Source organism: Phalangium opilio, unplaced genomic scaffold (assembly GCF_054372755.1).
Source record: "Phalangium opilio isolate 3A_F unplaced genomic scaffold, DU_Popi_V2 ptg000082l_1, whole genome shotgun sequence".
In the NCBI taxonomy this organism is placed as follows: domain Eukaryota; kingdom Metazoa; phylum Arthropoda; class Arachnida; order Opiliones; family Phalangiidae; genus Phalangium; species Phalangium opilio.
In genome coordinates, this window is record NW_028324189.1 from 6161447 (window position 1) to 6183955 (window position 22509).

General features: G+C 34.4%; 2 protein-coding genes and 4 long non-coding RNA genes across 8 annotated transcripts; 4 read left to right on the plus strand and 2 right to left on the minus strand.

Annotated features, from left to right (window-relative positions):
- Positions 1 to 350: 350 nt before the first annotated feature.
- Positions 351 to 6876, minus strand: LOC149651205 (uncharacterized). 2 transcript variants are annotated; one of them, XR_016371132.1, is made up of 3 exons: positions 6336 to 6876; positions 6281 to 6300; positions 351 to 6220 (listed from the first exon to the last, which is right to left on the minus strand). It is a non-coding gene; the product is annotated as an uncharacterized LOC149651205 (long non-coding RNA). The 2 variants fall into 2 exon arrangements; XR_016371131.1 differs by having other exon boundaries at positions 351 to 6300.
- LOC149651206 (uncharacterized) lies at positions 1272 to 2078 on the plus strand. Its single transcript, XR_016371133.1, has 3 exons — positions 1272 to 1446; positions 1748 to 1873; positions 1943 to 2078. It is a non-coding gene; the product is annotated as an uncharacterized LOC149651206 (long non-coding RNA).
- LOC149651207 (uncharacterized) lies at positions 2406 to 4760 on the plus strand. The gene is made up of 3 exons (XR_016371135.1): positions 2406 to 2751; positions 4574 to 4608; positions 4690 to 4760. It is a non-coding gene; the product is annotated as an uncharacterized LOC149651207 (long non-coding RNA).
- A 130-nt stretch (positions 6877 to 7006) lies between the features above and the next one.
- Positions 7007 to 8077, plus strand: Sys1 (Sys1 golgi trafficking protein). The gene is made up of 2 exons (XM_089848016.1): positions 7007 to 7287; positions 7362 to 8077. The coding sequence occupies exons 1-2, from the start codon at positions 7049 to 7051 to the stop codon at positions 7600 to 7602; spliced, it is 480 nt and encodes a 159-aa protein (XP_089704142.1). The 5' UTR covers positions 7007 to 7048; the 3' UTR covers positions 7603 to 8077.
- A 1198-nt stretch (positions 8078 to 9275) lies between these two features.
- On the minus strand, positions 9276 to 16098 carry LOC149651209 (uncharacterized). Of its 2 annotated transcripts, XM_089848018.1 has the most exons (14): positions 16037 to 16098; positions 15815 to 15971; positions 15393 to 15611; positions 15207 to 15293; positions 14986 to 15125; positions 14666 to 14917; positions 13658 to 13823; positions 13473 to 13568; positions 13016 to 13183; positions 12778 to 12950; positions 11283 to 11360; positions 11081 to 11208; positions 10819 to 11011; positions 9276 to 9469 (listed from the first exon to the last, which is right to left on the minus strand). In XM_089848018.1, exons 3-14 carry the CDS (start codon positions 15562 to 15564, stop codon positions 9365 to 9367), a joined length of 1758 nt encoding a protein of 585 aa, XP_089704144.1. In that variant the 5' UTR covers positions 15565 to 15611; positions 15815 to 15971; positions 16037 to 16098; the 3' UTR covers positions 9276 to 9364. The 2 variants fall into 2 exon arrangements, with proteins under 2 accessions (XP_089704144.1, XP_089704145.1); XM_089848019.1 differs by having other exon boundaries at positions 9276 to 9770; positions 15815 to 16098.
- A 5329-nt stretch (positions 16099 to 21427) lies between these two features.
- LOC149651210 (uncharacterized) lies at positions 21428 to 22242 on the plus strand. The gene is made up of 2 exons (XR_016370883.1): positions 21428 to 21672; positions 21891 to 22242. It is a non-coding gene; the product is annotated as an uncharacterized LOC149651210 (long non-coding RNA).
- The last annotated feature ends 267 nt before the right edge of the window (positions 22243 to 22509 follow it).

Consider the following 22509-nt stretch of genomic DNA (forward strand, 5'->3'; position numbering starts at 1 on the left):
CACACATACACTTTTATGTAACCAGCACTAGCTAAAGTAAATACTATAAGCATTATTAGTTTTGAGTGGCTGCTATGTCACGCTTCAGTCCAATGCACTTCGAATAAAATCATTCATTATAACTTTGATAGGCCTACTGTATTCAAAATATTCATTGGATAAAGGCAGTTATTCTGACTGCTTATTAAGAGTATCAGGTGTCTCACGTCAACAAACTCGACTCACGGCTCTACTATGTTGGGAAAGCATTTTAATCATACTCTAATTCAGAGGGTATGAATCAAGTTTCTATACCTTAGTCCCTAACTATAATTAGTATGCTTAAAAGTAAAAATAAATTTATCAGGCATGCTTATAAATATTAATGCAATATTTTATTTCGAAATATATTCCATTTGATACATTCGGATTTAATAAAAATTTGTAATTAAAATACTTTTCAAAAATGTGGTAATCATTTTTATAACTTTGGTTAAAGTCTTTTATTATTTTTATTATTTGACGCCATAACTATAATTAATAAGCTTATAGAGTAATTTCGGTTGAGAGGGGAGTGAACTGTGTATCCCCTACGTTAGGGGCAACTTTGTACTAGAGAATACTATTTGCCCCGGAAGGGAAGGGGAGGGGGATATCACTAAGGTAAGAGATAGAGGGTTATTTACGTTGCGGTATATGGGAAAGAAAATACTCTATAAATAGAAATAATTTTATCAAATAATATTTTATAAATATTAATGCAAGTTTTTATTTTGAAATGTATTTCATTGATACATTAGATTTTATTAAAAAGATTAATAATGAAAATAATAAGAATATTTTTATAAACTTGTAACTTCCGAGTGTTGAGTCCAGGTACTGAAAATAATAAGAAAATTTCTATTATTAACAAATTTTAATCGGCTTAGAATTTCCACTGTTTTTCCACGCTAATATCCTACGGTGGAAAACGAGGTTGTTAGGATGGAAAAACTGGGTATTTGGTGGCAAAACGTAGCATTATGCTTTTGCGTCCAGATAGGAAGTGCGTAAAGTCACTGAGTGTTGAAAAATTAGGAAAGTAATTTGCGCGTTTTTATGGAATAAGTTAATTGTTAAAATTGAAATTGCATAAATATTATTAACCATGTATAGATTAAGCGTATAAAAGAAATAGGTAAGTGCAAGTGAACTATAGTAAAAAGATAAAAACCCACCCAACCTTGAATACAAAAATAACAGAAGTAAAAACCTTGAGCTTTCAATTTTTAAAGCGACCAACCCTTAATAGTAACAAAAATGCACCTTCGTATTTGCAAAACCAGCTTTGTTAATCTGTAGTCCTAGAGAGCTTCTATCTCGAGCTAGCGAAAGGGGAACGTTCCCAAAACACGTCTATTTATCCACAAATCGAGAAGAGTTTTAAAAGAAAGTACTAGCTTGTGGCCCCGGATATACACTTATAACGTAGGTAATTTTATTGACACTATAAACTACTTCAATCTCACTAATAAATTATACATTATCGAGGGGTCCGACATTTACCGAAATCCCGTACACTTCTCGCGAAATCTTTAAAGTAATCAATAAATTACGAAATCAAAGAGGAAATTACGAAATCAAAGAGGAAATTACGAAATCAAAGAGGAAATTCCGAAATCTTAGGCGAAATCAAGAAGAAATCCCGAAATTCCGTACGCTTTTTTTTTCTATAGTCGGACCCCTCGTATATTGTACTTGGTATGCCTCAAAACATAAACATTTATAGCTTAGAAAGAAATACCAATATGGCGGCAAGGAATAGAGCAACGCCGGAATTGCCAGGAACGTTTGAATCAATACCGAACATCTGTAATTATAATAAACTAGCAGTTACCCGCGGCGTCGCTCCCGTGTAATAAAAACTTCCATCAAAATGATATAAAGAATGGGTAGATTTTACTGATGACTAATATTTTTGTAGCACCCTAGCAGCGAAGGCACTCGGCGTTGCCCGTCAGCCCGTCGGGACATTTTTTATTACTTTTCATGCGGACATTATTCCATAGAGAAGGGTTTTTAAATTTCGGGCCGCCATTTAAAAAGATGGCAAGAAATCGAACCCAAAAGACCATTCAGCCCGTCTATACGTTAAAGGAAACCAGTGTACTAAATATTTGCGAAATCGGTTGAAACACGCGGACTTTCTTGCATAGAGAAGATTTTTTACATTTCGGGGCGCCATTTATTAAGATGGCGGCGGATTGGAAAAATCTTTCTTAGTACGCGCCTACTACTGAGTAACGTTCCTGCAAATTTTCAGCCTTCTAGGGCAAGCAGTTTGGACTGATTATCAGTCAGTTTGTCAGCCAGAACTTTGATTTATATACAGTATATATAAATAAATTAGTTCTTCCATGATAGAACTAAACAGAAATATTCATTAATTTGATTGAACCGGCAAATAATAATGCTTGAACACGAAAGATTTGATTAAACAAAATTTCTAATAAATAAAAGTTGAACAAGATGGGCCAAGGGCTGGGCTCATAATAGTAGCCACATCGTACCGTACTTAACAGGCGTACATAAAATTTACGTGAATAGACCTAAAAATAAAATAAACAAGCTGGCCATATATATACGCCCGTTAAGGGGCAGATTAAAAATGAAGCAAGCGCCATCTAGTGAACAGAAATACAAACTCAAAGGTGACATTTTTTCATTGGCTGAAAACATTCTGACACTAAATGAAGCAAGCGCCATCTAGTGAACAGAAATACAAACTCAAAGGTGACATTTTTTCATTGGCTGAAAACATTCTGACACTAAAATTCTGCTTCTGCGCATTTCTAAGCGAACCAATAAGATCACCCCTCATTCGTGAAAGCCCGGTTTAGAAACTCGTAAGGCCGTTAGAAATTTTGAATGAATTTATTTTTAGGTGTATTTTGTGATTTCTTTGGGGAGGTTTTCGGGCTAGTACCTTGCAATTAGGGAAAATTTGGAGAAAGCTATTTTAAAGAGGACATTTTGGTCTATTAGATTTGCGATGAGCAAGAAGCTCTCTTATTTACAACCGGAGATTTTACAAAAAGAATTTCCATATTATAGAAATTTCTGGTTTTCTGTTTAATTTTGTGATTTCTTTGGGGAGTGTTTTCGGGCTAGTACCTTGCAATTAGGGAAAATTTTGAGAACGCTATTTTAAAGAGGACATTTTGGTCTATTAGATTTGCGATGAGCAAGAAGCTCTCTTATTTACAACCGGAGATTTTACAAAAAGAATTTCCATATTATAGAAATTTCTGGTTTTCTGTTTAATTTTGTGATTTCTTTGGGGAGTGTTTTCGGGCTAGTACCTTGCAATTAGGGAAAATTTTGAGAACGCTATTTTAAAGAGGACATTTTGGTCTATTAGATTTGCGATGAGCAAGAAGCTCTCTTATTTACAACCGGAGATTTTACAAAAAGAATTTCCATATTATAGAAATTTCTGGTTTTCTGTTTAATTTTGTGATTTCTTTGGGGAGTGTTTTCGGGCTAGTACCTTGCAATTAGGGAAAATTTTGAGAACGCTATTTTAAAGAGGACATTTTGGTCTATTAGATTTGCGATGAGCAAGAAGCTCTCTTATTTACAACCGGAGATTTTACAAAAAGAATTTCCATATTATAGAAATTTCTGGTTTTCTGTTTAATTTTGTGATTTCTTTGGGGAGTGTTTTCGGGCTAGTACCTTGCAATTAGGGAAAATTTTGAGAACGCTATTTTAAAGAGGACATTTTGGTCTATTAGATTTGCGATGAGCAAGAAGCTCTCTTATTTACAACCGGAGATTTTACAAAAAGAATTTCCATATTATGGAAATTTCTGGTTTTCTGTTTAATTTTGTGATTTCTTTGGGGAGTGTTTTCGGGCTAGTACCTTGCAATTAGGGAAAATTTTGAGAACGCTATTTTAAAGAGGACATTTTGGTCTATTAGATTTGCGATGAGCAGGAAGCTCTCTTATTTACAACCGGAGATTTTACAAAAAGAATTTCCATATTATGGAAATTTCTGGTTTTCTGTTTAATTTTGTGATTTCTTTGGGGAGTGTTTTCGGGCTAGTACCTTGCAATTAGTTAAAATTTTGAGAAGGCTATTTTAAAGAGGACATTTTGGTCTATTAGATTTGCGATGAGCAAGAAGCTCTCTTATTTACAACCGGAGATTTTACAAAAAGAATTTCCATATTATGGAAATTTCTGGTTTTCTGTTTAATTTTGTGATTTCTTTGGGGAGTGTTTTCGGGCTAGTACCTTGCAATTAGGGAACATTTTGAGAACGCTATTTTAAAGAGGACATTTTGGTCTATAGACCTAAAAATAAAATAAACAAGCTGGCCATATATATACGCCCGGTAAGGGGCAAACTGAACATGAAGCAAGCGCCATCTAGTGAACAGAAATACAAACTCAAAGGTGACATTTTTTCATTGGCTGAAAACATTCTGACACTAAAATTCTGTCTCTGCGCATTTCTAAGCGAACCAATAAGATCACCCCTCATTCGTGAAAGCCCGGTTTAGAAACTCGTATGGCCGTTGTAAATTTTGAATGAATTTATTTTTAGGTGTAGCCAGAAGCGTTTGAAAGAGAAAGAATTCGGTAAAACACTCAATAATTGTAATATCCCGGTGCCTTAAGACCATTCCAAAAATAACATCAGTATATATTTTCTTTGCCTAGATTATAAATTCCCCTCGATTTCTTTGAATGTTGAAATAGGGGAGCGGTATTGAAAGCGTGAAATCGTATTGTGGACGGCGACGACGGGTGAGACGAATTTTAAAGGGAGAGTATATATAGCTTAACCTTACTATCATAATTCCCTTCGTAAGTAGACGAACGAAAAATATCACCTCACCACAATTCTCTCCCTTTCATTTTACCTTCAACGACTAACGAAAACTTTACACAGCCAAAGGTGGGTATACTGGCACGACGGGGACAACAACAACAGGGCAGGTCAAACTAAGAGCCTCACCGTAGATGTACGTTATACGATGGGGCTAAAAATACTTTAACGTACTTTTTCTTACTTGAGAAGTATTACTACTGAAAGCTTATGCAGAGTTGAGAATATGTAAATCGAGTCCATGGTCTTACCTTTTATGATGGCGGCAGGAGGAGGGGGGGGATGAAGAGAAAGGTCCAAACCGCGGTCCCCATCTCTTTAGATGGTTACTGAAAGAACATGTAAAGGATCAAAATTAAACACTTACGCCCGTCTTTTCACAAACTAAATAAAGAAATACATCTTTAAAATTAATTTTTGGGACCCTTTTACGAACTGAAAGAGCTTACCTTCCGAAATACACATATATTAATAATCTACACCTAGATTAGGCGGGAATAAAACTTTCAAATCTAGTAATTCTCTATTGTGAATGTAATATTTTCCTTTATGTTTAGCATATTTTTTTCAAGTTAGTAATTTAATTACTATACCAGGGATAGATTTAATTTTAGAAGCAGGAATGGAGAACGGTCCGACTCATAGCCTAGCGGTACGCGACAATTTGGTCTCGCCGATTTGGTCTTGAGAAAAATGGGTCCCGGGACAAATTGGTCTCGGGACAAATTGGTCTCGGGACAATTGGGTCTTGGGGCAAATGGGTCTCGGGACACTTTGGTCTCGAGACAAATTGGTCCCGGTACAATTGGGTCTCGGGACAAATTGGTCCCGGAACAATTCGATCTCGGGACAAATTGGTCTCTGGACACGAAAGTCTCGTTTTAAAAAAATATCACTCCTTCAGAATTTTTTAAAACACCCAAATTTAACCGAACCAAACCAAACCTTACCTAACCTAACCTAACCTAACCTAACCTAAGCTAACCCAGGGAGAAAGGGAGAAGCCGCCTAATGCTAACAGAACTCGTATCTAGCGGGAAGGGGTTGAAAACGGGGGTATGAAATACTATGTTCTCTCTCTCTCTACCTTGGGTCATTCGGTGGATCATTGAGCATGCGCGAAGTGACATCACGACAGATAAAAAATACTATGTTCTCTCTCTCTCTACCTTGGGTCATTCGGTGGATCATTGAGCATGCGCGAAGTGACATCACGACAGATAAAAAATTTGAACTTTGCGCAGTAGAGCTCGCGGTAGCCCGGGCGATACTACCCCCGTTGGCTGGGAAACTTACTTCCCCCACCCAAAAGTGAGACACCTCGTGCTATTCACGCGGCATCTCCCTTTCTCCCTGGCTAACCTAACCTTAGCTAAGCTAACCTAAGCTAAGCTAACCTAACCTAAGCTAACCTAAGCTAACCTAACCTAAGCTAACCTAAGCTAAGCTAACCTAACCTAACCTAAGCTAAGCTAACCTAAGCTAACCTAAGCTACCTTTCATTAAAATTTTCGGACATTGGGACCAGTAGATCCGATCATCCGAAGATATATTCAGTCTTAGCACTGAAGCCATCATTTTGACTTTGGAAAATAATTTTTATGAGAAAAACTATCCACTCTAGAAGCTTGGATCCTGTTTAGTATAATAAAACACGCCAAAGCACACGTCTCATTACATTTTCAGGTTATTCGGATGTATAGGACAAAGGATCTGGCCAAAAAAGCTACTTCCTCCCATAGAACTTAATGTTAATTTTGGGTTCCTTTGAATAATCTTCAAAAGTTGCGCTTAAACATGTAAATCGAATTCTTTGAACGGGCTTCTATAGCGCGAGCAGCTTGCGTCATGTTGCGCGTGATCGAGTGAACTATGCTTTAGTAGGGAAGTTGTAGCCAAGGAGTACTAACTACATAGGAGTAGAATTGGTAGAAAATGTGAGTTAGAAAAATTCTTATAAGGAACCACGAATTAATAAACTGGTCCCACCGTCTATTTTACCAAAAATGATAATTAATTAAGTGGTCCTTGGGACCAGTGACCCTAAGTTTTGGAATAAATGAACTGGTCCGAGCAATTAATAAACTAGTTTTGGATTTATTTCCAACCCTGGTCGATATGTCAAACATCCCTGCCGTCCCCGACTCCCCGCCCGAGCAATGGATTAGGGATAGCATACTCAAATTGAAAATGAGTAGATTGTCGGGACATTTTAGATTTTCAGTTTGGGACCCCTTATTAATTATATTTCAAATACTCACTATTCAATGCTTATTCTACGCGTCCCTCGGTGTTTGGATATATTTTTCTGATTTGGCGACGGGTGTCAATAAATCTTTAGATCACCTGTTTCTCTACGAAGCGTTGCACGTCAAAGACGCTCATGGAAGATGCATCGTCCTCTCTTACGTCGTCAACTCCTTAATTGGGTAATTAATTTAACGCTAAATTAATATTAATTAATATAGGACAGCTTAAATCGCGCTTGCTTCTGTCATTTTAGCGCTTTTGGATTATGGTTTTTGGTGCAACGAACTAGATTGTGTTTGGATTTTAGTACAACGTGTTACGTTTTACATTTGATCGTCTGTTGGATTTATAATGAGCAATTTCCCGATACAATATCGTGGTGGTTATTAAACGTAGCTTGCGTGGCTATCACTTGCATTTGCGGCGAATTTCTCTGCATGAGAACTGAACTCAAAGCCATTCCTCTCAGTTTAGGCCCTAAATCTGACCTTTGAACTTGTAAAAAAAAAAAAAAATTATTGTATGAAAGAAAAGTAAAAAAAAAAAAAAAATTAAATATAGAGTAATGGCAGCCCTCTGCCTTCGACTGTATTAATCTCTATGGGGAAATAACATGGGGTGCCATTAGTCTATTGTATGAAAAAAAAGTAAAAAAAAAAAAAAAAAAAATTAAAATATTGTATGAAAAAAAAAGTGAAAAAAAAATAACTAAATATTGTACAAAAACTTACTATTATTTATAAATAAAATTATTTAAAAGCGAATTTAAATTTATTCTTTTAAATTAAGTTTTTAAATGACACGGCTACAATTTTTTGAGCGTTCCTCTAAAATATTTCTACAATCACAATTTTTTTTTTTTAAAGAAGATAATTAGGGGGTTAATTAAAAATTTCAAATGGAATATTAGTTAGTTCCCTAAATTTGACTCTAAAAGATATTATCTGGAAATTTAGTCAGGATTTTTTTTTTTAAAAAAAAAAGCGTCTAATTTTAGGCCTAGGAAGGAAGGATCGAGTTGAGTTACCCTTTGTTTAACTTTTTTCAAAGGCACATTATTACCTCGTTAACTTTCATTCGCAAATTAATTATTTAATTAATTAATAAAACCTAAATAATTTGCGCTGAAAAATCTTTTTTTCAAATCCCCTCAATTTAATTGTAATATTTAAAGATTAGATAACTCTACAAAATATAATTTTTTTTAAACCCTTAAAATGGACCAATATATTATATTTACGACGGATAATTGTATTTTCTCGAGCTTGTGTTAATATAAAATATTGCTACGACGCTCGTCGTTTCCTTTAAATTAAATGCCTAATTAACTAGTTTTGGTTAATCTCTTAATAACGTTAGAAGCGGGACCCTTTTAGGACAAAAAGAGGGTTGAAGGAATGAAACTTTTCATTTTAGGACAAAAAGAGAGTTGGGGAAATGAAACTATTTAATTTAGGACAAAAAGAGTTGGGAAAATGAAACTAATCTAGAACAAAAAGAGTTGGGGAAATGAAACTATTTAATTTAGGACAAAAAGAGAGTTGGGGAAATGAAACTATTTAATTTAGGACAAAAAGAGAGTTGGGGAAATGAAACTATTTAATTTAGGACAAAAAGAGAGTTGGGGAAATGAAACTATTTAATGTTGGACAAAAAGAGGTTTGGGGAAATGAAACTATTTAATTTAGGACAAAAAGAGTTGGGGAAATGAAACAATTTAATTTAGGACAAAAAGAGTTGGGGAAATGAAACTTTAATTTAGAACAAAAAGAGAGTTGGGGAAATGAAACTATTTAATGTTGGACAAAAAGAGTTGGGAAAATGAAACAATTTAATTTAGGACAAAAAAAGAGTTGGGGAAATGAAACTTTAATTTAGAACAAAAAGAGAGTTGGGGAAATGAATCTATTTAATCTTGAACAAAAAGAGAGTTGGGAAATGAAACTATTTAATGTTGGACAAAACGAGAGTTGGGGAAATGAAACTATTTAATTTAAAACAAAAGAGAGTAGGGGAAATGAAACTTAATTTTAGGACAAAAAGAGAGTTGGGGAAATGAAACTATTTAATTTAGGACAAAAAGAGAGTTGGGGAAATGAAACTATGTAATCTAGAACAAAAATAGTTGGAGAAAAGAAACTAATTTTAGGACAAAAAGAGAGTTGGGGAAATGTAACTATTTAATTTAGGACAAAACAAATTTACAACTTTAGGAGGAAAAGAGAGTTGAGGGAATAAAACTTGGACATTTAATAATTAACTTTGGTCGAAACATTCGGATATTTCTTCATCTTCTTCTATGACTTCTTCAAACAAAGGATGAAAATTTTGTTCACGATCTTCCTCTAAACGAGCTTTGACCTTTAATTAATCGTAATAATTATAATAAAGGAAAACAGCAAGAATATTCCTTTAATCGTCGCCTGGCCTCTCTCTATTGCCATTTAGTTTTAAATTACTAACTATTGTTAAAACTAAATTTGAGCAATTAACAACGAGACTCAACTATAACAATAAAAATTTAAATAACAAACCAAAATTAATTTTAAATACAAAGCGTTAAAAACTTAAAATTAAATGCTTTCCTAAATAATCTAAAAACGTTTTGATAAAATATTTAAAATATTGAGCGTTTATTAAGAAACTCATCCCCTTGATAACACTGAAATAATAAACAAATAAACAAACAAGGCCTAAATTAATTTAAAAATATCCAAATAAATATAATTAAAAATAAATTAATCACTTAACTATGTTAAAAAATAAATTAATCACTTAACTATGTTAAAAAATAAATTAATCACTTAACTATGTTAAAAAATAAATTAATCACTTAACTATGTTAAAAAATAAATTAATCACTTAACTATGTTAAAAAATAAATTAATCACTTAACTATGTTAAAAAATAAATTAATCACTTAACTATGTTAAAAAATAAATTAATCACTTAACTATGTTAAAAAATAAATTAATCACTTAACTATGTTAAAAAATAAATTAATCACTTAACTATGTTAAAAAATAAATTAATCACTTAACTATGTTAAAAAATAAATTAATCACTTAACTATGTTAAAAAATAAATTAATCACTTAACTATGTTAAAAAATAAATTAACCACTTAACTATGATTAAAAAAAATTAAGACTTAAAATAAATTAACCAACTAATTAATTAAGACTTCAAATAAATTAACCAACTAATTAATTAAGACTTCAAATAAATTAACCAACTAATTAATTAAGACTTCAAATAAATTAACCAACTAATTAATTAAGACTTCAAATAAATTAACCAACTAATTAATTAAGACTTCAAATAAATTAACCAACTAATTAATTAAGACTTCAAATAAATTAACCAACTAATTAATTAAGACTTCAAATAAATTAACCAACTAATTAATTAACTAAGACTTAAAATAAATTAACCAACTAATTAATTAACTAAGACTTAAAATAAATTAACCAACTAATTAATTAACTAACTAAGACTTAAAATAAATTAACCAACTAATTAACTAACTAAGACTTCAAATAAATTAACCAACTAATTAATTAACTAAGACTTCAAATAAATTAACCAACTAATTAATTAACTAAGACTTCAAATAAATTAACCAACTAATTAATTAAGACTTAAAATAATTACCCAACTAATTAACAAAGAATTAAACAAATTAAGTAGGAGTGGTTTTTAAAAACTTACAATATCATTGAAAATTTGTATTCTTCCTTCAACTTTGGGCTCCAATTTGCATTGCTCGTGTTCAACTTCGTCTAAAGAAGGTTGATGCAGAACGTGAAAGAGGTTTCGTCTGGCGTTGGCGTCCAAACTGACTCCGCGTCTTAAAGGAGCCTTTTGAACCGAACTGTCCTCAAACATTTTAACGATTGAATGTCTGAAAATATATTTAATTTTAATTAAACATGGTAGGCCTAATTGAATTAAATTAAATCCAGGAACTGACCTACGAGAGACGCAAACTAAACTCTGTCGATGACGCGTTTTCTTATTGGAATTTCCAGTTAAGATTTTGATGGCTTGAAAATGGTTTTGAATGGCTGTACATAATTCGGGGCTATCTTCCTCCGTCATCTTCATTCAATATTATTCATTTAACCATCCTTAATTTAATTAATTAATGAATTGAATTAAAATAATTTATTCACCAATGCTTGGCATTCCTTCAATATATCGTAACCATCTCGACCTTGATGCAAGTAACCTTTCGTAACTAACCTGTAAGACTAAAACAGACGAATAACGCGTGAACAATTGGCGATTAACGGGTGAAAAATTGGCGATTAACGGGTGAAAAATTGGCGATTAACGGGTGAAAAATTGGCGATTAACGGGTGAAAAATTGGCGATTAACGGGTGAAAAATTGACGATTAACGGGTGAAAAATTGACGATTAACGGGTGAAAAATTGACGATTAACGGGTGAAAAATTGACGATTAACGGGTGAAAAATTGACGATTAACGGGTGAAAAATTGACGATTAACGGGTGAACAATTGGCGATTAACGGGTGAACAATTGGCGATTAACGGGTGAACAATTGGCGATTAACGGGTGAACAATTGGCGATTAACGGGTGAACAATTGGCGATTAACGGGTGAACAATTGGCGATTAACGGGTGAAAAAATGGCGAATAACGGGTGAAAAAATGGCGATTAACGGGTGAAAAAATGGCGATTAACGGGTGAAAAAATGGCGATTAACGGGTGAAAAAATGGCGATTAACGGGTGAAAAAATGGCGATTAACGGGTGAAAAAATGGCGATTAACGGGTGAAAAAATGGCGATTAACGGGAGAAAAAATGGCGATTAACGGGTGAAAAATTGACGATTAACGGGTGAACAATTGACGATTAACGGGTGAACAATTGGCGATTAACGGGTGAACAATTGGCGATTAACGGGTGAACAATTGGCGATTAACGGGTGAACAATTGGCGAATAACGGGTGAAAAAATGGCGAATAACGGGTGAAAAAATGGCGAATAACGGGTGAAAAAATGGCGATTAACGGGTGAAAAAATGGCGATTAACGGGTGAAAAAATGGCGATTAACGGGTGAAAAAATGGCGATTAACGGGTGAAAAAATGGCGATTAACGGGTGAAAAAATGGCGATTAACGGGTGAAAAAATGGCGATTAACGGGTGAAAAAATGGCGATTAACGGGTGAAAAATTGGCGATTAACGGGTGAAAAAATGGCGATTAACGGGAGAAAAAATGGCGATTAACGGGTGAAAAAATGGCGATTAACGGGTGAAAAAATGACGATTAACGGATAAAAAAATGGCGATTAACGGGTAAAAAAATGGCGATTAACGGGTAAAAAAATGGCGATTAACGGGTAAAAAAATGGCGATTAACGGGTAAAAAATTGCGATTAACGGGTAAAAAATGGCGATTAACGGGTAAAAAAATGGCGATTAACGGGTGAAAAAATGACGATTAACGGGTAAAAAAATGGCGATTAACGGGTAAAAAAATGGCGATTAACGGGTAAAAAAATGGCGATTAACGGGTAAAAAAATGGCGATTAACGGGTAAAAAATTGCGATTAACGGGTAAAAAAATGGCGATTAACGGGTAAAAAAATGGCGATTAACGGGTGAAAAATGGGTGATTAACGCGTGAGAAATCTTACCTGTTCCAAATCTAAGAATTCATCACCAATCTTAATGTATTTGGGGTCAATGCGTTGACCCGGTTCTTTAGTGGGATCAAAAGCGAAGGTAACTCCGGCAACTTGCGGAAAACGTCCCTCTAGCTTTGGATACTGAGAAACTCCATTTTCCAAAGCTTTCCATATTTGTTGGCCTTAAAAAGCAAAGATTAAAGAAAGCAACGCCTGTGACGTAATGAATTCATTAATTAAAACTTACCAGTGGCATTAATTACTATTAAATGATCTAACATTGGAAGAATTGTTACTAAATCGCGCAGTTTAAAGGGTCCTTTAGGATGAATGCGATCCGATCTCAATGTTCCCGAGTTTAAAATGGCTAAATCAGAGTGCGTCGCAGCCAGCATTATATCACAAATGAAATTACCTAATAACAATATTAAAATAAATTAATTTTCGCAATTATCGGTAGTTTTCGCAATTGTTGCTCGACAATTTTCGCAATTATCGGTAGTTTTCGCAAATGTCGCTCGACAATTTTCGCAATTATCGGTAGTTTTCGCAATTGTCGCTCGACAATTTTCGCAATTGTCGCTCGACAATTTTCGCAATTATCAGTAGTTTTCGCAATTGTCGCTCGACAATTTTCGCAATTGTCGGTCGACAATTTTCGCAATTATCATCAATTAGTTTTAACTAAAGATTCTTTCCCTTACCTAAGTTTGTTTCTCGCGTCCTTATACTAGAAAATCTTCCATCCAAATCGGTGGAAAAATGACCTAAAACGTCGTCCATTTTGCCTTCAACTACGTCTACAATTCATGTTAGCGTTGAGTTTATTCATTCTTAGCTCTCAATTATAAGTTCATAAGATAAGTAACTTCCATAAGTTTGTCATTACCGGAATATTTGGCCAAGGCTTCGGCTAAATTGGGATCTTCGGGGTATTTGGACGTGACTGGAACTCTTTCAATGGTAACGTCAACCTTACTATCATTGAAAGTCAGCGAAATTTTGGAAAATTCCCGGAAATCAGTTCCACTTTTCACAATGTATTTTCCATTCACCTTAAACAAAATAAACAATAAACAAACGTGTCATCTTTGCAAATAAATAATAAACAAACGCGTCAACTTTGCAAATAAATAATAAACAAACGCGTCATCTTTGCAAATAAATAATAAACAAACGCGTCATCTTTGCAAATAAATAATAAACAAACGCGTCAACTATGCAAATAAATAATAAACAAACGCGTCAACTATGCAAATAAATAAAATAGACAAACTATGCAAATAAATAAAAAATAAACTATGCAACTAAAAAATAGACAAACTATGCAAATAAATTAAAAAATAGACGAACTATGCAAATAAATTAGAAAATAGACAAACTATGCAAATAAATTAAAAAATAGACGAACTATGCAAATAAATTAAAAAATAGACGAACTATGCAAATAAATTAAAAAATAGACGAACTATGCAAATAAATTAAAAAATAGACGAACTATGCAAATAAATTAAAAAATAGACGAACTATGCAAATAAATTAAAAAATAGACAAACTATGCAAATAAATTAAAAAATAGACAAACTATGCAAATAAATTAAAAAATAGACGAACTATGCAAATAAATTAAAAAATAGACGAACTATGCAAATAAATTAAAAAATAGACGAACTATGCAAATAAATTAAAAAATAGACGAACTATGCAAATAAATTAAAAAATAGACGAACTATGCAAATAAATTAAAAAATAGACGAACTATGCAAATAAATTAAAAAATAGACAAACTATGCAAATAAATTAAAAAATAGACAAACTATGCAAATAAATTAAAAAATAGACGAACTATGCAAATAAAAATTAGACAAACTTTGCAAATAAATAAATTGAAACATACTTTTTTAACTTCATAATCGTGATCATGTCCTCCCAAAATCAGATCAATTTCATCAACATTTTCAGCTAATCTAGAATCATTGGGGGTTCTCATGTGCGTCAAAGCAATGACATAATCTACTTTCTCTTTCTCCCTAAGTTGGCGAGCTAATTTCCTCCCTTCAGAAACAAAATCCAAGTAGGTGACGTCTTCTTGGTCAATAGTGGCCAAAGTGGCTAACCATTCCTCCTCAACCAGACCGACTAAACCAATCTGAGAGTATTTAATAGAGTTAAAAAAAGCCTAACAATAACTAACAAATAATAGTTAAAAAAGAGTACTTTTTTTCCACCAGATTGCAAGCAATAGGTGATTAAACCATCGGCCAATGGCTTATTCGTTTCATTATCAATTACATTACTCATTAACCAAGGAGTTTCTGTGCGTCTAGCAAAGTCTAATAAATTATCCAGTCCAAAATCTAATATTTTTTTTTATTTTGTTAAAAAATTTAATTAAAATACTTAAATACGGACTTAATCATAATCAAATTTTAACTAACCAAAGTCGTGATTTCCATAAACAGAGCAATGAACCCCGAACGCGTTTAAAACCGGTATCATTTGTTCCCCTTTAGTGAAAGTACTCACTAGCAAGTAACAACCATAAAAGTTAGGCTTAAGGTTTCTAAGCCTAATTTATTTATTTATTATTTAAAATTAAATTAATTTAATTTAATTACACTTACTTATGGATGGAGCTAATATATCGCCGCTGAATAAAACTAGAGGATTGTAAGAGGCCAGACTTTTGAGTGCTGTGCAAAATCTAGCGGCACCTCCGATAGGTTCGTGGGTTTGAGGTTCAACATTGTAGCAGTCATTAAAGTGCAAAATTGTCACAACGCTTTCTCGGGACATTCTGGATGATTATTTAATTGGAATTCAATCAGTCATCGATGTGCAATCTGAAATTTCATTTAAATTATTACTCAAAGCTGCTCAAAGTAACGGGAATTGGGACTCTTGGGAGTTGGGAGTAAGTGTAACGGAGATTGTTTTGACACGCGTTTGTCTCCAGACTTAATTTCACAAATTATTAATTAAATTCAAGCTAATTTAACGGTATTATTTTAAGCTTATAAACTAGTACCGTAGTTACGTAACGTACCTTTTTCGTTATTTTGAAGGTCTCGCGCTTAATTAACCCATTTAATTCGGGAAATATACGCTAAGCCTTGGCTAATTGGAACTTGAATGATCATATTTTAAAAACAGCTTATATTACTTCTTCATTCTATTCACAAATTTGTTTTATCACAAAAACGCTACAAATTGGCTTAATTAAATTAATTTTATATTAATAATTTAATTATTACTAAATATTATTCACAATTGAAAGACTTGACTCTCGATTCTCTGGAGTCCCTAAATAATGCCGGTTTTCATTGGCTGCTAGCAGTGTTGTTCTTAGCAATTTTGGGATTGTACTTTTCTCAACTCCAAAACGTACTTTTCCAGAAATTAGGGGGGAAAAACGTACTTTTGACTTTCACCCCTTCCAAAACGCTTAGCGCGCCATCTAAGATGCAAAATGTCTTAAATTTAATTATAAGATTATTTTTTATATAAATTTATGGAATACTATTTATTTTATTATAATTGTTTTATATAATATTATTTAATATAAATTATTTACCACTTAGTATAATAATCAACCTTTTTAAATACTGAGAGACTAATTTCCTCGTCGTTGCTCAAAAAAGTGTAAAATCGTCCCCCAAAAAAATTAAAAAATACTTCCCATTCTAGAAATTCCAAAAAGTACTAAATAACCTATCAAAATTACAAAATGTATTTTTCGTACTCGAAATTTGAAATTGTACTAAAAAAGTACATTTGTACTACCAAGAACAACACTGGCTGCTAGCAATCTGCCACCATGGAGTAATATAACTGAAGGCATAAATATATTTAATGTCATTTTCACGGGACTTTCGTTCTCAATCCACAAAAAATACTCCATAGTATGCCCATGGATAAAGAATGTGCGCCCCTAATCTTGCTATAGGATAGGTAACTCCCTATCCCGAACTTCAGCTTATTCTCTCTTCCAGCTTCGATTGTCAGCACGCGCAAAAAACTAGCGGCTATTTTAAATCCTGAAGTTTTTAGCCTCTTGTCAGCACTCGTAAACCTAGGTTACATATAGACCTAGCTTTGCACGTGCTGGCAACCGATGTTGTAACAGAGTATATTCAGAATAAGCTGTCGTTTGAGATGGGGAGTTGCCTATCCTATAGCGTGAAAACAAATTTCCTCACGCCCATTCTTTATCTATAGTTAAAGAAAACGGCATAAACCAATAATCGGCGCGAAATTCAAAGTGTAAGAAAGTTAATTATATGGGAGAAATTAGGTTTGATTAAAATGCTCATAAGTTTTAAATAATGGTGTGTTTCAACGTAATCTATTATGCTCAAAATTTTGAATAGGGCATTATCGAGGTTTAATTTATGCGTTTCTCACCCTTTTTGTTTGTTCTTCCGCTCATCAAACTAAGTTGGGGTGAATTCTACATATAATTATATTCTAAAAAATCCTCAGCAATCAACCCACAAACCTTGATTGTCTTGACGCGGGACAAAAATCCAAATCCAAAAGCACGTCTTGCCAATTAAGCGCTAATAAAGTAATGATGAGGGAACTATTTATCGCGTATGTGATTCGGTTTAGTAACCTTGTGCACTCCAAATGTAAAATGCTGTTGGGAAGAATGACGTTATACTTACCCCGCTTTGTGGTACACGGTACACCTCTCGAAGAGAAGTACTATATTCTTCTGGTACAGGGGTCTAGTTGTATGGGCAATAAAAGTCGAAAATATATAGCTTTGATGACCGATTTTGCTCCCACTATGGAGATTGGAGACCCTTAACATTTTATGAATCTTGTGGGGCCGAAATGGGTCATAGAAGTTACTTAATTTTTAACTAAAAATTAATCATTTCCCCTTGGACCAACCAACTGTACTTCGGTCCTATAATTACAACCCCTTTTTTGTGTTTCAATTACATATAAACAAATTATTTAAATAGATTGAATGGAGCTGTTTTAAAGGCCCGCGAACCCCAGATTGAAAATCGGAAAGGTTATTATCTAATTAAAAACTAATTAGATTTAGTTTTGGCTAATTAGCTAATTGATTTTCAATTAATCTGTTTCGCCGATTTGAAATAAAAACAAATAAAATTCAATTACCATTTTCATTTAGTAAAAAATGCCAATTAATTAGAATTTTAATTAGCTAACTAATTATATAGCCCAGCTCTGGTAATAATGTGAAAAAACTCTGATATCGTGGAAAAACTCTGATATCGTGGAAAAACTCTGATATCGTGGAAAAACTCTGATATCGTGGAAAAACTCTGATATCGTGGAAAAACTCTGATATCGTGGAAAAACTCTGATATCGTGGAAAAACTCTGATATCGTGGAAAAACTCTGATAACGTGGAAAAACTCTGATAACGTGGAAAAACTCTGATATCGTGGAAAAACTCTGATAACGTGGAAAAACTCTGATAACGTGGAAAAACTCTGATAACGTGGAAAAACTCTGATAACGTGGAAAAACTCTGATAACGTGGAAAAACTCTGATAACGTGGAAAAACTCTGATAACGTGGAAAAACTCTGATATCGTGGAAAAACTCTGATATCGTGGAAAAACTCTGATAACGTGGAAACTGGCACCTGAGCCGTGCTAATTAGCTGGCAACTAATTAAATTATAATAGATTGAATGGAGCTGTTTTAAAGGCCCGCGAACCCCATATTGAAAATCGGAAAGATGAATATGTTTAAAGGCGTTGAAAATGTTGATAGATTCTGTTAGAGCGAACCTAATGACCCCCTTCCTGAGAATGATAATGCTACGTACTATTAATATTAATAATAATGTTAATGTTATAAAAGCTCTCGAGTTTTTAAAAACGAAGTTCAAGGAACTCCGACACTCTAACCTCCCGCCGGGTGCGGAACGCACACCGCTTATATTATTATTGCACACAGCCCAAGATGAAGTAAAAAAAAATTATTTTAGATACCAAATAGGAAAAAATTGAGGACATGGTGTTAAAATAAATCTCTCTTCCCGTATTAGCTAACAACCTAAGCTCCGCCGAAAGAGTCCCGTTTCTGAATCTAAAGTTCGTTTATCTCGTGGCAAAAACGTCGTAAGTTTCAAGTAACAAGGACTTTTCCCTCGAATACGTTTAAAGTTAACACCGCTCACGGAACACCTCATTTCTTGGGCTCCTTATTGTTGTAACCCCGAGCTTTTAGTATCGTTGGATGGGGGACAAATAGAGCTATAACATACTCAAAGGACATCCCCATATCTCTAGCAGAACCAGAGTTATGAGCCTCCATAGTTTAGTGTAATGCTATTCCTATGGAGGGTAGGTTTATGAACATTTTGCTTAATTACTCGGGCCCTGTTTGAAGCAACCCCAAGTTTCAAGTATCGTTGGATGGGGAGGGGCGAATATAACTATAACATACTCAAAGGACATCCCCGTATCTCTTGTAGAACCCTACAAAAAACCCCGGCTCCGTTCGGATTAGGTTCATGCATTGGATTCGAAACGCCAATACGTCAGAATACGTAAATTAAATTAATTAATGTTTCAATGCAAATTTGATGTTGCAAAGGAGAAAAATATCTGGTACTCCAAAGTTGTTTTTCTGAGTTAGCAAATACTTTCAAGTCGCTACACTTGCGTAAAAACAATGCAAAAGGGAGTTAAGTCGTTATCCCGATGAAGAACTCTAATATTGACAATTCGTGCATTTTTAGAAAGCGAAAACTTTTTGTCTACGTAATCCTAAGTTGTACTGAGTTGTTTTGAAAACGCTTGATTGGGTCCTTAATCTTAGAGGAGAGAGGTGACATGGAGTAATAATGTTGATGGGCCATGTACGCCAATGAAAGTCTCCTAGATTGACTCGCACTCGCCAAGGGGAATTGGTCAAGGGGATTGTTAAACGAAACCGCCTTGTTCCATTGCATTTTTATGACACAGTGGGCATTGTCGACATTTCTGTACAATAGATTTGTCTCAATTGTGACCTCAGTGCCTAGGTAAAACTTCACAGGCTTAGCTTTGGCAGTGGGTGGCCATGTTTGGTACCGCTTTGGTTCTACGGGCAAATTGCATGGGTGACGTCACTGAGGCTTCAGAGATAGTTCTATAAGACCCTACCAGGGCTGTAAGGACAATTTCTTTTAGTAATGAAGTTGACCAGTACGCGTGTTCGATTTATTTTAGTAGTCAAATGACTTGACTAGTCAGCCCCGGACCCTACCAAAAGGCCGAGGATGCTGGCTGGGGGGTGGGGCTTCGTTACCGTACAGAGGCTACATTAGAACTAGTCTGCAAACTATGTATAGGGATGGGGAGAATACTACTCCATCTGAACTCTTTCCTCCAAGGCTAAACTTGTAAAATAAGACGCGAGAGCGAGAGAGAGAGGGAGAGAGAAAGAATAAGGTGAGTGGGTGCTGGGGGAGGATTGATGCTAATTTAACACTCTCTTGGATGTGTGGAAATCGGACGGGGGAAGAAGTTCGAGGAAGAAGATATTCAAGATGATGCTAGAATTAAATTTATACACGGATCGCCTAGGATACGCAAATAGGAAACGAAACGAAACCTGGATTTTTTTCAGAAATCCTTAAATAGCGAGTGAAAATTGAATGAAACAGACACTTTCACTCGACACTTTGAAACAAACGCTTCGTTCTCACCAGCTCCCATCGTAAGCTTTTGGAAACTTGGGATTAACGTCTCGCTCGTAAGTATAAAGTTACCTCGGCGAAGTTTTAGCATTATGAATATAAGAATAGAATGGCGAGAATTTAATTGTACTTAGAAGTTCTCAAATCGGGCCCCGCAAAACCCGCCTTGAAAATAACGTGGGAGATAAGGGAAGCGCGATGATTCCAATTAGATGTTTGTATCCCTGGAGTTTCTTGAGGGTTCGTGTGAAATTTTGGTATCCCAGCCCTGAACCGCGATTGTAGCCTTCCCTAAGGAGGGCTTCGATAGACCAAACCAGGGATAGATTTAATTTTAGAAGTAGGAATGGAGAACAGAGTAATATCTGGGCGTGCGTCAAAGTCCCGGTCCCCCTTCCACGGGACCGAGGGACAAGAAAGAAGGGCGGGTCATAGCGACAGAGGTAAAAAGGAATTACGTATTTTTGGCGTCCCCATCAGCAACGTCATCAAAACGCAATTTAAGTCAGCCAATAAGATAATTTAAAATTTTCGCTACGTGTTGGAGGGAGGGGCTCTATACTGGGCTATGAGTCGGACTGAAGTAAATACTAAACGTTCTCCATTCCTACTTCTAAAATTAAATCTATCCCTGGATAGATCAAACGTAATCCCTGACTTTTTAAGGGAAAAATTCAAATGACCGAGCTTGGAAATGCCAGACTAGTCAAGCGGGAATGCTTGTGGAGGCTAAAGAAAAGCCAGCTGCTAAAATAGCCGTTTTCTTATTGTTAGGGCGGGTTTAACAAAGCGAGACTGCCACCAATGAACTGCGTAAAACAGGACTTACCATTCAATAAAGTCCCTTTATCAATTCAAAATAATAATAAATCTTTAAAATGGGATTTTCATAGAAACTTTCTATTGAAATGAAAAACGAGTTGTTTTATTATGGCCATATCCTTAATGAGGAACGCATTACGCAAAGGCGTTTTCTAGCTCGCTGTTTAAAATTTCCCAAAAACATTTCGTTATTGAACGGATTTTATTATTAATTTTTAACTAGTTTAAATCGCAATGTTGACGAGGAGAGCCGTAACACTTTTGGCTTTGGCCCTTTGCGCCGTCATAATCATGACTTCATTCCAAGAAACGGAAGCCATCACCAAGAAAAAGCTCCTCAAACTGCTCCTTTTGAAGAAAGTCTTGCACCCCAAGAAGATCATCATCCCCATTCCGTTACCTTTACCGTAAGTCATTAATTATGTTAATTACGAATTAAAACGTCGGGTGCAGAGTACCTTTTTGTCTTAAGACGGAATACATTGATAGAGTATCGCGGGCATCATGATCCAAGGACGTTGTCAACATACCCTATCAATGTAGCGTCTTAAGCCTATTAAAGATCGACTGGCTAAAACTCGCTAACTAGTTTGTTAAGGTTTTTAACTTATCTTAATTATATTAGAATGAAAGAGCAACAAATGATGATGGATTGGCCATCGATGCCGATGATGCAGGATTGGCCCATGTCAATGTCAATGTGGTGACGAGTTTAATTCAAACTGCACTCAAAGTTGCTCACGCGCAAATTTTTAAAAGTTTTTAATTGTAAATTATCAAGACTCAAGTATTTTTAATTAATGTTTCGTACCGGTATGTTTTCAGTGTCAATTGTGGTTCCTCAATGTTTTGTTATTAATATAAACTTATGAATTTATTTATTTTAATAGATTCATAATATATTTTGTATATTTTTAAGAAATGAAATTTTATCTGACGTCAAATAAAATCATATTTTTCCAAAAAGAAAAAAGAAATGTTTAATTCTTCAAAAGTTTAAAGAATATTGAATTTTTCTAGATGCCAGCCGATAACCATGTAAGCTATCACTTTAAACATAAGTTCATGAGATATGTTCCATAAGTTTGTCACTGGTTAATGAGAGATTGTCATGAAGTGACGTAGGTCATAGATTCGAGTTAAAGCGACGCCTGGTGAGGCGTTGTCAAAGGCGTTGTACAGACTAAATAGGAAGATCGCTTATATCTAGCATTACGTCAAGCATTTTACCAAGAAATCATCGA

Bases quoted from the DNA above. Each gene is read 5' to 3' on its own strand.
- Sys1 (XM_089848016.1), top strand. From the start codon at position 7,049: ATGAGTAGATTGTCGGGACATTTTAGATTTTCAGTTTGGGACCCCTTA. The intron at 7,288-7,361 runs GTAATTAATTTA...CTGTCATTTTAG, and splicing joins GTCGTCAACTCCTTAATTGG to CGCTTTTGGATTATGGTTTT.
- LOC149651209 (XM_089848018.1), bottom strand. From the start codon at position 15,564: ATGTCCCGAGAAAGCGTTGTGACAATTTTGCACTTTAATGACTGCTAC. The intron at 15,126-15,206 runs GTTAGTTAAAAT...AAAAAATATTAG, and splicing joins TTATGGAAATCACGACTTTG to ATTTTGGACTGGATAATTTA. The intron at 12,951-13,015 runs GTAAGTTTTAAT...TTGCTTTTTAAG, and splicing joins AATAGTAATTAATGCCACTG to GCCAACAAATATGGAAAGCT.